Source organism: Cherax quadricarinatus, chromosome 79 (genome assembly GCF_038502225.1).
Source record: "Cherax quadricarinatus isolate ZL_2023a chromosome 79, ASM3850222v1, whole genome shotgun sequence".
Taxonomy (NCBI): Eukaryota; Metazoa; Arthropoda; class Malacostraca; order Decapoda; family Parastacidae; genus Cherax; species Cherax quadricarinatus.
Window position 1 is genome coordinate 15966276 of NC_091370.1, and position 14029 is coordinate 15980304.

General features: G+C 44.1%; 1 protein-coding gene across 4 annotated transcripts in view; it reads right to left on the bottom strand.

The window, feature by feature from the left end:
* Positions 1-14029, bottom strand: part of Cht10 (Chitinase 10) — a 230269-nt gene that overhangs the window by 143006 nt on the left and 73234 nt on the right. For 2 of the 4 annotated variants that reach the window (XM_053797031.2, XM_053797032.2), the window contains exon 1: positions 12079-12190. The exons of 1 other annotated variant lie outside the window; for it this stretch is intronic. In XM_053797031.2, the coding sequence (XP_053653006.2) occupies positions 12079-12174 (96 nt within the window). In that variant the 5' untranslated portion in view covers positions 12175-12190. Of the gene's footprint in view, positions 1-12078; positions 12192-14029 lie in introns of those variants that run through there. One more of the 4 variants, XM_070101973.1, reaches the window with a different exon arrangement.

Sequence of the window (14029 nt, forward strand, 5' to 3'; positions counted from 1 at the left end):
CCCAGGACCTCAAAAACACCTGCCCTGCATGCCAAAGGAAGACACAGACTTAAATATTGCCAAATGGTCACTTCAGTGTTTAGTACCAGGACCTGTACAGAACGTGTTCTGTACGCTGTTCCTCTTTCCCTCGTGAGGGGCTCTTGATTCAAGGAATTTCATTTGTCCTAACCCACTTGTTATTAATATGACTTGTACATCTTTACCCACACGTCATCAACATGACTTACACACTATTATCCACACATTATCCATCTATCACACACACACACACACCATCAATCTATCACACACACACTATTACCTGGAGTTTACCTGGAGAGAGTTCTGGGGGTCAACGCCCCCGTGGCCCAGTCTGTGACCAGGCCTCCTGGTGGATCAGAGCCTGATCAACCAGGCTGTTGCTGCTGGCTGCACGCAAACCAACGTACGAGCCACAGCCCGGCTGGTCAGGAACCGACTTTAGGTGCTTGTCCAGTGCCAGCTTGAAGACTGCCAGGGGTCTGTTGGTAATCCCCCTTATGTATGCTGGGAGGCAGTTGAACAGTCTCGGGCCCCTGACACTTATTGTATGGTCTCTTAACGTGCTAGTGACACCCCTGCTTTTCATTGGGGGGATGTTGCATCGTCTGCCAAGTCTTTTGCTTTCGTAGTGAGTGATTTTCGTGTGCAAGTTCGGTACTAGTCCCTCTAGGATTTTCCAGGTGTATATAATCATGTATCTCTCCCGCCTGCGTTCCAGGGAATACAGGTTTAGGAACCTCAAGTGCTCCCAGTAATTGAGGTGTTTTATCTCCGTTATGCGTGCCGTGAAGGTTCTCTGTACATTTTCTAGGTCAGCAATTTCACCTGCCTTGAAAGGTGCTGTTAGTGTGCAGCAATATTCCAGCCTAGATAGAACAAGTGACCTGAAGAGTGTCATCATGGGCTTGGCCTCCCTAGTTTTGAAGGTTCTCATTATCCATCCTGTCATTTTTCTAGCAGATGCGATTGATACAATGTTATGGTCCTTGAAGGTGAGATCCTCCGACATGATCACTCCCAGGTCTTTGACGTTGGTGTTTCGCTCTATTTTGTGGCCAGAATTTGTTTTGTACTCTGATGAAGATTTAATTTCCTCGTGTTTACCATATCTGAGTAATTGAAATTTCTCATCGTTGAACTTCATATTGTTTTCTGCAGCCCACTGAAAGATTCGGTTGATGTCCGCCTGGAGCCTTGCAGTGTCTGCATTGGAAGACACTGTCATGCAGATTCGGGTGTCATCTGCAAAGAAAGACACGGTGCTGTGGCTGACATCCTTGTCTATGTCGGATATGAGGATGAGGAACAAGATGGGAGCGAATACTGTGCCTTGTGGAACAGAGCTTTTCACCGTGGCTGCCTCGGACTTTACTCTGTTGACTACTACTCTCTGTGTTCTGTTAGTGAGGAAATTATAGATCCATCGACCGACTTTTCCTGTTATTCCTTTAGCACGCATTTTGTGCGCTATTACGCCATGGTCACACTTGTCGAAGGCTTTTGCAAAGTCTGTATATATTACATCTACATTCTTTTTGTCTTCTAGTGCATCTAGGACATTGTCGTAGTGATCCAATAGTTGAGACAGACAGGAGCGACCTGTTCTAAACCCATGTTGCCCTGGGTTGTGTAACTGATGGGTTTCTAGATGGGTGGTGATCTTGCTTCTTAGGACCCTTTCAAAGATTTTTTATGATATGGGATGTTAGTGCTATTGGTCTGTAGTTCTTTGCTGTTGCTTTACTGCCCCCTTTGTGGAGTGGGGCTATGTCTGTTGTTTTTAGTAACTGTGGGACGACCCCCGTGTCCATGCTCCCTCTCCATAGGATGGAAAAGGCTAGTGATAGGGGCTTCTTGCAGTTCTTGATGAACACGGAGTTCCATGAGTCTGGCCCTGGGGCAGAGTGCATGGGCATGTCATTTATCGCCTGTTCGAAGTCATTTGGCGTCAGGATAACATCGGATAGGCTTGTGTTAACCAAATTTTGTGGCTCTCTCATAAAAAATTCATTTTGATCTTCGACTCTCAGTCTGGTTAGCGGCTTGCTAAAAACTGAGTCATATTGGGACTTGAGTAGCTCACTCATTTCCTTGCTGTCATCTGTGTAGGACCCATCTTGTTTAAGTAGGGACCCAATACTGGACGTTGTTCTCGATTTTGATTTGGCATAGGAGAATAAATACTTTGGGTTTCTTTCGATTTCATTTACGGCTTTTAGTTCTTCCCGTGATTCCTGACTCCTATAAGATTCCTTTAGCTTAAGTTCGATGCTTGCTATTTCTCTGACCAGTGTCTCCCTACGCATTTCAGATATATTGACCTCTTTTAGCCGCTCTGTTATTCTTTTCCGTCGCCTGTAAAGGGAGCGCCTGTCTCTTTCTATTTTACATCTACTCCTCCTTTTTCTTAGAGGAATAAGCCTTGTGCATACATCGAGTGCCACCAAGTTAATCTGTTCTAGGCATAAGTTGGGGTCTGTGTTGCTTAGTATATCTTCCCAGCTTATATCGGTTAGGACTTGGTTTACTTGGTCCCACTTTATGTTTTTGTTATTGAAGTTGAATTTAGTGAATGCTCCCTCGTGACTAGTCTCATTATGTCGGTCTGGGGCTCCGCGCATACATGTCTGAACCTCAATTATGTTGTGATCTGAGTAAATTGTTTTTGATATGGTGACATTTCTTATCAGATCATCATTGCACACACACTATCACTCCATCACACACACACTATCACTCCATCACACACACACTATCACTCCATCACACACTATCACTCAAATCACACACACACACTATCACTCCATCACACACACACTATCACTCCATCACACACTATCACTCAAATCACACACACACACTATCACTCCATCACACACACACTATCACTCCATCACACACACTATCACTCCATCACACACACACTATCACTCCATCACACACACACTATCACTCCATCACACACACACTATCACTCCATCACACACACACTATCACTCCATCACACACACACACCATCAATCCACACACACTATCACTCCATCACACACACTATCACTCCACACACACTATCACCCCATCACACACAGGCCTAGTGTCTAATCGACATGTGCCTAGGACAAAATGGTAACTAACACACACACACACACACACTATCACTCCATCACACACACACTATCACTCCATCACACACACACTATCACTCCATCACACACACACTATCACTCCATCACACACACACACCATCAATCCACACACACTATCACTCCATCACACACACTATCACTCCACACACACACTATCACCCCATCACACACAGGCCTAGTGTCTAATCGACATGTGCCTAGGACAAAATGGTAACTAACACACGCCATCAATGTCACACACGCACTATCACTCCATCACACACACACACCATCACTCCATCACACACACACACACACCATCAATCCATCACACACACACCATCACCCCACACACACACACACCATCACTCCATCACACACTCACTCCGTCACACACACACACCATCAATCCATCACATACACACCATCAATCCATCACATACACACCATCACTCCACACACACACACACACACACACTATCACTCCATCACACACACTATCACTCCATCACACATACACCATCACTCCACACACACACACACACACACTATCACTCCATCACACACACCATCACTCCATCATACACACACACACACACACCATCAATCCATCACTCCACACACACCATCACTCCATCACACACACACACCATCACTCCATCACACACACACCATCAATCCATCACACACACCATCCATCACCAACACATCAACAACACTAGAAAAACAAGAGGGGTAAATGTAAGTCTGACAACGACTAATTATTTCTTCTTTATCAATGTAGTATAGTGTGACAGAGGTGTAATTATCCTCTGTATGTATGTTCAAATTATTAAATAAATAAATAAATAAATAAATGACTGGGCTAACCCCACCCACAGCATCGTCCTGCCTGGCTAGTGCTGGCTGGGTAAGCTTGGGTTATGTCCTGCCTGGGTAAGCTTAGGTTAAGTGTTGGCTAGGTAAGCTTAAGTTAAGTGCTGGCTAGGTAAGCTTAGGTTAAGTGTTGGCTAGGTAAGCTTAAGTTAAGTGCTGGCTAGGTAAGCTTAGGTTAAGTGCTGGCTAGGTAAGCTTAGGTTAAGTGCTGGCTAGGTAAGCTTAGATTAAAAGACTGAACTGGGGATTACAAAAAAAAAAAACTAAAATAGAAAGAAAAACCGTAAAATAAGGATTACAAGTCCTGAAAGGGGAATTAAAATCCTGAGATGGGAACTAAAAATACGGAAATGTGATTGAGAAAGCTAAAATGGGGCTTTAAACCCCTGAAATGGGGATTAAAGTAAACTATGTAAAGTGACTATACTGAAAGATAAGATTTTGTTTATATTTTTAAGCCCACAGGATGGGTATGGGGAGTATAAATAAATTATTAAAGTATTACCCACCCAGAATAACCCAGGAAAGTCAGTGCGTCATCGAGGACTCTTATTTCCATTGTGGTCTTTCAATTTTGTCCCCCAGGATGTGGCCCACACCAATCGACTAACACCCAGGTACCTACTTTCTTGCTAGATGAACGGGACAGCAGGTATAAGGAAACACGCCCAATGTTTCCATCCTTGCCGGGGATTGAACCACGGACACTGTGTGTGAAGCGAGAGCGTTGCCTACCAGGCCACGGGATACACTGGCACCCTTCAAGAGGGGTTACTTGACGCTGGTGAGGGGTTCTTGAGCTAGGGAATTGGATCTGAGCTCCAGTTCCCGCTCTGTATAATCCCTACGGGTGTAGCGCTCCCCCATGATAATAATAATTGCTACCCTGGTGCCTGGCAGTTCACAAGGTCACAAGAACGTAATCATGGGGATCTCGAACTCAGGAACTCGATCTACCTCCCTGTTACTTTTCCTTGGATCAAGAATGAGGGAGAGAACATAAGAAACACTACAGCGGGCCTACTGGCCCATGCTAGGCAGGTTCAACTCACACCCACTCATGTATTTGAGAGAGAGAGAGAGAGAGAGAGAGAGAGGGGGGGGGGGAGGACACAAGGTCATTGCACCGCAAAACTAGTTGGGAGACAAATTCTTTGGACCAGAGGCAAAAGAACTGGTCTGGTCTTGTAAGAAGAACGAGGGGAGAAGGAAAGATGGTGAGGGAGGAGAGATAGAGAGGGAGAGTGACATGGTGAGGGACAAGGAGAGAGTGAACGACAGGGAGAGACGAAGAGGGAGAGTTCGGGAAAGGGAGAGACAGAGAGACAGGGAGGGAGAGGCAGTGTATAATCCCTATGGGTTTAAAGCTCACCCTTAAATATACAAGATAACAGAGCAAGAGGCCTCTGAGGGTCTTGATTCGAGGAGTTGGAGCTACCCTCCCATTCCTCCAATCAAACCTGATTGCTTTCCATTCCCCAGAGCACTGCATGACCCCTACGGGTTTAATAATATGACGACCGGCTATAGATTATTTTCTGTATTGCAATTTACAATATCAATTATTTTTATGTTACAGTTTGTACATTCTTACGTTAGATAAATGTGCTGGAGCCTAGTGAATATAAGTCACTCCGACTTTTATCATATTAAATCTGCATAATTCACGATATGTGTGTGTCCACAATATTTACACGTCTCTCTGCACAACTTTTTGTAGTTAGTTTTAAATAAAAACTATATATATTTAAAGTTTTTCTCGTTTTTTAACCCTATTGTTGTTCAAAATTCCTTCAGGATATGGCTAAGATGTGGAATTTTTGGGGATTTCTGATTGTGACGGGACAGATGCTATGGGCATCTGTACATATACTGTGTATATATACTGACTGTACATATACTGACTGTACATATACTGACTGTACATATACTGACTGTACATATACTGACTGTACATATACTGACTGTACATATACTGACTGTACATATCAAAAAGGGTTATAGTCATAACTATAATTTTTAAAGGGGGTGGAGGGGTAAGTCAGTACAAGGTCTCGGTCAGATGATTAAAGGTCCAGCTGAGGGTCATCATATGACTTAGACCCGCCGTCAGAAAACACTTGTCCTGTTTCCTGACAAATGTTACCTAACCTGCGTCAGAAAACACTTGTCCTGTTTCCTGACAAATGTTACCTAGCCTGCCTATATCACTGCACAAATAAGCCGCACATAGGAGGATAAGACGTCAGAAGATTTATTCTCCTATATGTGGGTTATCTGTGTCTTCCAGCCACGGTACTGTGCCTCTTTATTCTTTACATAACTACACGTGGACTAAATTACCATTACAAGTGCGCCACATCCCTACACGTGCATTTCATCATAATTACACGTGTTAATGGGTAGTAAACTAGAGCAAGGTGCGCATCAATGGTGATAACCCAAGCAAGCATACATTATCACTTTGCACACCCAGGAAGGTTGTCAACGCTTAGAATACTAATTACTTCAGCCCTCGGTAACCCGTGTACACTCACTACCTCCTGATCATTTGCATAATGATACATATACAAGGGTAAATCAGTGTCATGCGTTGTGGTACATGGGTGGGTAGGATAGACGACACAGGGCTTGCTAGTCCTCACCGAGGCTGTCTACTCACTGCTAAACTAATATTAATAATCTTTATTTATACAGTATATGATGCAACTTATACAGACCATAGCTGACATCAGTGACATACTATATAGAAAGCCCCTTGTTATGCAGAGCATTTCGGGCAAATTACCTGGAGTTTACCTGGAGAGGGTTTCAGGGGTCAACGCCCCCGCGGCCCGGTCTGAGACCAGGCCTCATGGTGGATCAGAGTCTGATCAACCAGGCTGTTACTGCTGGCCGCACGCAAGCTGACGTACGAACCACAGCCCGGTTGGTCAGGTACTGACTTTAGGTGCCTGTCCAGTGCCTTCTTGAAGACAGCCAGGGGTCTATTGGTAAATTAGGTTAATTTTGTCCCCAGGATGAGACCCACACCAATCGACTAACGCCCACGTACCTATTCACTGCTAGGTGAACAAATGTTTCCAACAGTAACGGGGATCGGACAACTGACGTCAATGTGTGAGCAGAGTGAGTGCGCTACCAACCCAGTTACGGGACACTAGTTTTCCCTGTCTCTCTCCTCGTTAGCTTAGCTATATTATAACCAAACTTTTTTTTAAAGGGGTGTCGGGATACGCCAGTGGAAGGCCTCGGTCAGATGACCAAAAACTTCAGATGCAGGTCATCATATGACTAAGATCCGCGTCAGGAAACACTTATCCTGTTTCCTGAAAAACATACCTAGCCTACCCTAATTCTCGTTAGCTATCGTTCCACTGAATGGCTCTGAAATCTGCTGAAACACCTGGGTTCAAACCTGCCACGTTTGCTTACACCTTCTGTCCCTGTTCACCTAGGCAATAAGTAAGGTACCTAGGTGTTAGTCAATTGCTGCGGCTTGCATCCTACAACCACAACAGAAATAACCCATTTTTTCTTTATCTCTCCCTGTCCTTTTTCTCATTCCCTACCCTTATTATCACCCACTTCTTTATATCTACTCATCTTTCCCTCGCCTATCATTATTATCACCCACTTCTTAATATCTCTCTCTCCCTGTCCTCCTCTCCTCGCCTACTACCATCACCACCCACTGCTATCTCTACGTCAACCAGTCTTCTGTCCTTTATTATCACTAACCTATAATTAGCAAACACAGCCTCCATCTTGAGTGGTCTCATGCTTGCTACAGTATTTATCAACGACTTCTTCAAATCTATATGAATTTTCTGTATTTGTTTTCTGGTTTAGAACCCACATAATATACAGCACACACACACACATACACACACGGGGCCAGGAGCTGAGTCTCGATCCCTGCAACCACAATTAGGTGAGTTAGGTGAGTACACACACACACATACACACACACACACACACACACACACACACACACACACACACACACACACACAAACACACACACACACACGCACACACACACACACACACACACACACACACACACACACACACACACACACACACACACACACACACACACACACACACACACAGACACACACACACACACACACACACACACACACACACACACACACACAGATAGATATATATATATATATATATATATATATATATATATATATATATATATATATACATATATATATATATATGAAGGGTAACTATTTTACTTTATGTTAAGTTATGCAGTGACATTTATGGTTCAGTGTTATGTGATTTTTATTTTCAATTTCATCAGTTTTTCTATTATTTATTGGTAGTAAATAAATTATCTTAAATGTGAACTGTAGTAATTTTTATCGAGTTATTACACTATTAAAATGGTACATAAATCATGCAATTTGTTGATCTGTTTAACGCTCAGCAATATATTATGTCACCTCTGGTTTACACCCTCAGTATCTGACGTACCCCACACGTAGCGAGATAATCTCTCTCTCTCTCTCTCTCTCTCTCTCTCTCTCTCTCTCTCTCTCTCTCTCTCTCTCTCTCTCTCTCTCTCTCTCTCTCTCTCTCTCAGTTTACATCAGTGCACTAACCACAGTGGTAGCGCATTCAGCTCAAACATATAAGGATCAAGGTTAAATCTTACGTGTGGTATTGAGACCCTACCAATTTCTTTTGTTGCAGAGATCTGTTAATCCCTGACATCCCGTGCATGGACGGCAGTCTCATCCCTATAACACTATGTGGCTAGTTTTTCCAATGAGACAACTGGAAGTAGGTCGTCTAAAAAGACGACCTACTTCCAGTTGTTTCACGTTGACAGGAAGAAAGAGCAGAGATAGAGGACTTGGTGAGGAGCCTCTACTGGAAGGCAGGAGACCTTCCTCTGGGTTGTAGAGGTGGAACCTCCTTGTAGAAGTGGAGATGTAAGTTTCTAGTGGAAACTAGCAGCTTATATTGGAGTTGTGAGATGCAACTATTACTGGGCGGGGACCAACAGCTTCATCGATCAAGCTCACAACCAGAAAGCCTGGTCTAGGACGCGGGCGCGGGGGGCGGTGACCCCCTGGAAGTGACTACAGGTAACTTGAGCTCCATACAACGCTAAGTTATTTTAATCCCTATAGTGTCCCATTACCCTATTATCTGCCTATGAACTGAATCTTCCTCAGTAGTAATACTATGCTTCCCTCAGTAATATTATACGTATCTCCCTCAGTAATAATATTTCATCTCCCTCAGTAGTAATATTATATCTCAGTTGTATTCACTGAATTACTGTATAAATGTGAAATTAAACAATAGTAGTATTTAATAAAGTAAATGTGATATTTCTATATTTAAGTGATTATATTACAAATTATATCAAGTGGTAAAGCATGCAGTGTAATTCACAGTGGTGACGGGAAGTTTCGTCGCCCCTTGGGTAAGGTTCAGTGTCCTTGAGTACTTTTAATGTGTAGTGGTTGAGGTAGAAGGTGGCGGCTTGAACCTGTTACCTGGCACTAGGCAAGTCTCCTTACATCTGCTGTCCCTGTTACTTAGCACTTGTTGTCCCTGTTACCTGGCACTAGGCAAGTCTCCTTACATCTGCTGTCCCTGTTACTTAGCACTTGTTGTCCCTGTTACCTGGCACTAGGCAAGTCTCCTTACATCTGCTGTCCCTGTTACCTAAGAGTAAATAGATACCTGGGGGTTACATCCTAGGAATGGTTCTACAGAAAACCACAATAGAAGCCACACTGCTTGGCTTTGTTGGGTTTTCTGGGTTACTGGGGAAGGATCTATAAAGGACCCCAATGAAGGTAAGCCACACTACTTGGTTTTCTTGGATTTCCTGGGTTATTAATGTTAGGAGGATTATTAATCCTCCTAAGATTAATAATCCAAATAAAATCCCCTACCTCCACTAACAATATTACTACGTACCTCTTACCACCTCAAACTACCACCACCACCACCACCATCAATCACCACTACAGCGCCCACAGATCTACTCTGCTGGTGTTCACTCCTTGAGACTAATTTACAATTCATATGTGTGTTTTACATGGAGTAAGAACTTGAGCATCACTTGGTATTCAAGGAGCAGCTACTGCTTGGTGCACGGCCCCGAGGCTCACTTTATTACATGAAATATATGTATATATTACTGTAATGTATGTGGCCTGTCCTCTCTTCCTCTCTCTACCTTTTGTTCTTATCTTTCTCTCTCTACCTTCTGTTCTTATCTCTCTTTCTCACTCTACCTGATGTTCTTTCCTCTCTTTCTCTCCTCTCCAGGTATACTCCAGGTATACTATTTTCTCTTCCTCTCCTACCCTTTTCTCTTCCTCTATTAATGAAAATAAGATACCAGATATACTAAACAAATTTCCTAAATTTGCTTGTAACAGATAAGTGAACTGTAGATATGTAGATATAAACCCACATGTACACCTGTTAACCCTTTTGGGGCCTAGTTCCTAGGCCTTTTGTGTATCCATATGCTCTTGCGCTACCGTCTACAGGATGGATATGGGGTGCACAATAAACTAGCCACTTCGGTGGCAATATGTAATCTCTTCCTGTCCTGCCTTTCGTCTTTACAACTCCTCCTTCCCTCCACTTCGCTTCCCTCCCTCCCTCCACCTCGCTTCTCTCCCTCCCTCCACCTCGCTTCCCTCTCTCCCTCCACCTCCGCCAACATGCAGTTCGCTAAACAAGGGTGAGGATCACAGCAGATTAAATACCTCAGCACCACTCTACACTTCTCTTACCCCTGTAACGGGACAAACCGGTTGTTGGCCGCACCCAAAATTATTATCCTCACCCTCCCATCTTCCTCTCCCACTTCCTCCTCTTCCAAATCTCTCCTTTTTTTTCCACCTCCCGTTCCTGGAATCTCAACCTTGAATCCGGATACCTTACTTGGCGCTCAAGAACATAAACAACAGTAATAAACTGAGTCCGTGGTCCTATAAACCCCAACAGCAACAACAACATAAACTGAATCCGGCGCTCAAGAACATAAATTAACGACAATACACAAAGCGTCGTTTATAATGATTATCATAAAAATAAATAACAGATGTTATGGCCTCAAAAATGACTTATTTAGGTTTCAATGTGACTTTATACACGTGGTGAGTCATTTCCTTTCAATAGTGGTTTTTGTTCCAGTGGTCTTCCTCCTGACGTGTCCCTGCATACTTCTCAGTGGGCAGAATGTTTCTCATCAGTTTCTTCAGTGGTCTTCCTCCTGACGTGTCCCTGCATACTTTTCAGTGGGCAGAATGTTTCTCATCAGTTTCTTCAGTGGTCTTCCTCCTGACGTGTCCCTGCATACTTCTCAGTGGGCAGAATGTTTCTCATCAGTTTCTTCAGTGGTCTTCCTCCTGACGTGTCCCTGCATACTTCTCAGTGGGCATAATGTTTCTCATCAGTTTCTTCAGTGGTCTTCCTCCTGACGTGCCCCTGCATACTTCTCAGTGGGCAGAATGTTTCGCATCAGTGTTTCTTCAGTGGTCTTCCTCCTGACGTGCCCCTGCATACTTCTCAGTGGGCAGAATGTTTCGCATCAGTGTTTCTTCAGTGGTCTTCCTCCTGACGTGTCCCTGCATACTTCTCAGTGGACAGAATGCTTCTCATCAGTGTTTCTTCAGTGGTCTTCCTCCTGACGTGTCCCTGCATACTTCTCAGTGGGCAGAATGTTTCTCATCAGTGTTTCTTCAGTGGTCTTCCTCCTGATATGACACATACTGCTCTGAAGACGACATCTTTCACAGGAGTGAAGGATTGTTCTTGTACAATGGAGGTTTCACAAAAGTTTGTCTCAAACTACACAAGTACAATTCCTCTGAATTGTTTCGTTCATTTTATTGTGACTTTGTACTGTTCGTGTACGCAAAATTTTTTAACATGAAAAAAGTCATAGATGCTCTGGGTCACGAATAGTTAAGTAAATTATTCCTAAATTCACCCTGGACAACACCTGACTACACTTCAAATACACCACAGAATTCATATTTCTACTTACTGCACACCTCCACGTCCACACTTGACCTGACCTGACCTGCAGGTGATGACCACGATTCACCCACTCACTAACCTGTGAATGAACAAAATTTGTCATTAGTAACCAGGTAAAATTAAGAAAAATCTGTGTCCATATAACATTGCATAGCTCCTGATGACGCACAGAGACGCGTGAAAGTACTTCAGCTGAAGATTTCCATCCCTCGTGGCTTGTCTTGCACTGTTGAGATCACCTGTCTGCGATTGTATTGCACACACACACACACACTCTCACACACACACTCACACACACACACACACATAGATAGTAGGAAGTATTTCTTCAGTCACAGAGTTGTAAGGCAGTGGAATAGCCTAAAAAATGACGTAGTGGAGGCAGGAACCTGGAGTTTACCTGGAGAGAGTTTCGGGGGTCAAAGCCCCCGCGGCCCGGTCTGTGACCAGGCCTCCTGGTGGATCAGCGCCTGATCAACCAGGCTGTTGCTGCTGGCTGCACGCAAACCAACGTACGAGCCACAGCCCGGCTGATCAGGAACTGACTTTAGGTGCTTGTCCAGTGCCAGCTTGAAGACTGCCAGGGGTCTGTTGGTAATCCCCCTTATGTGTGCTGGGAGGCAGTTGAACAGTCTCGGGCCCCTGACACTTATTGTATGGTCTCTTAACGTGCTAGTGACACCCCTGCTTTTCATTGGGGGGATGGTGCATCGTCTGCCAAGTCTTTTGCTTTCGTAGTGAGTGATTTTCGTGTGCAAGTTCGGTACTAGTCCCTCTAGGATTTTCCAGGTGTATATAATCATGTATCTCTCCCGCCTGCGTTCCAGGGAATACAGGTTTAGGAACCTCAAGCGCTCCCAGTAATTGAGGTGTTTTATCTCCGTTATGCGCGCCGTGAAAGTTCTCTGTACATTTTCTAGGTCGGCAATTTCACCTGCCTTGAAAGGTGCTGTTAGAGTGCAGCAATATTCCAGCCTAGATAGAACAAGTGACCTGAAGAGTGTCATCATGGGCTTGGCCTCCCTAGTTTTGAAGGTTCTCATTATCCATCCTGTCATTTTTCTAGCAGATGCGATTGATACAATGTTATGGTCCTTGAAGGTGAGATCCTCCGACATAATCACTCCCAGGTCTTTGACGTTGGTGTTTCGCTCTATTTCGTGGCCAGAATTTGTTTTGTACTCTGATGAAGATTTAATTTCCTCATGTTTACCATATCTGAGTAATTGAAATTTCTCATCGTTGAACTTCATATTGTTTTCTGCAGCCCACTGAAAGATTTGGTTGATGTCCGCCTGGAGCCTTGCAGTGTCTGCAATGGAAGACACTGTCATGCAGATTCGGGTGTCATCTGCAAAGGAAGACACGGTGCTGTGGCTGACATCCTTGTCTATGTCGGATATGAGGATGAGGAACAAGATGGGAGCTAGTACTGTGCCTTGTGGAACAGAGCTTTTCACCGTAGCTGCCTCGGACTTTACTCTGTTGACGACTACTCTCTGTGTTCTGTTAGTGAGGAAATTATAGATCCATCGACCGACTTTTCCTGTTATTCCTTTAGCGCGCATTTTGTGCGCTATTACGCCATGGTCACACTTGTCGAAGGCTTTTGCAAAGTCTGTATATATTACATCTGCATTCTTTTTGTCTTCTAGTGCATTTAGGACCTTGTCGTAGTGATCCAGTAGTTGAGACAGACAGGAGCGACCTGTTCTAAACCCATGTTGCCCTGGGTTGTGTAACTGATGGGTTTCTAGATGGGTGGTGATCTTGCTTCTTAGGACCCTTTCAAAGATTTTTATGATATGGGATGTTAGTGCTATTGGTCTGTAGTTCTTTGCTGTTGCTTTACTGCCCCCTTTGTGGAGTGGGGTTATGTCTGTTGTTTTTAGTAACTGAGGGACGACCCCCGTGTCCATGCTCCCTCTCCATAGGATGGAAAAGGCTCGTGATAGGGG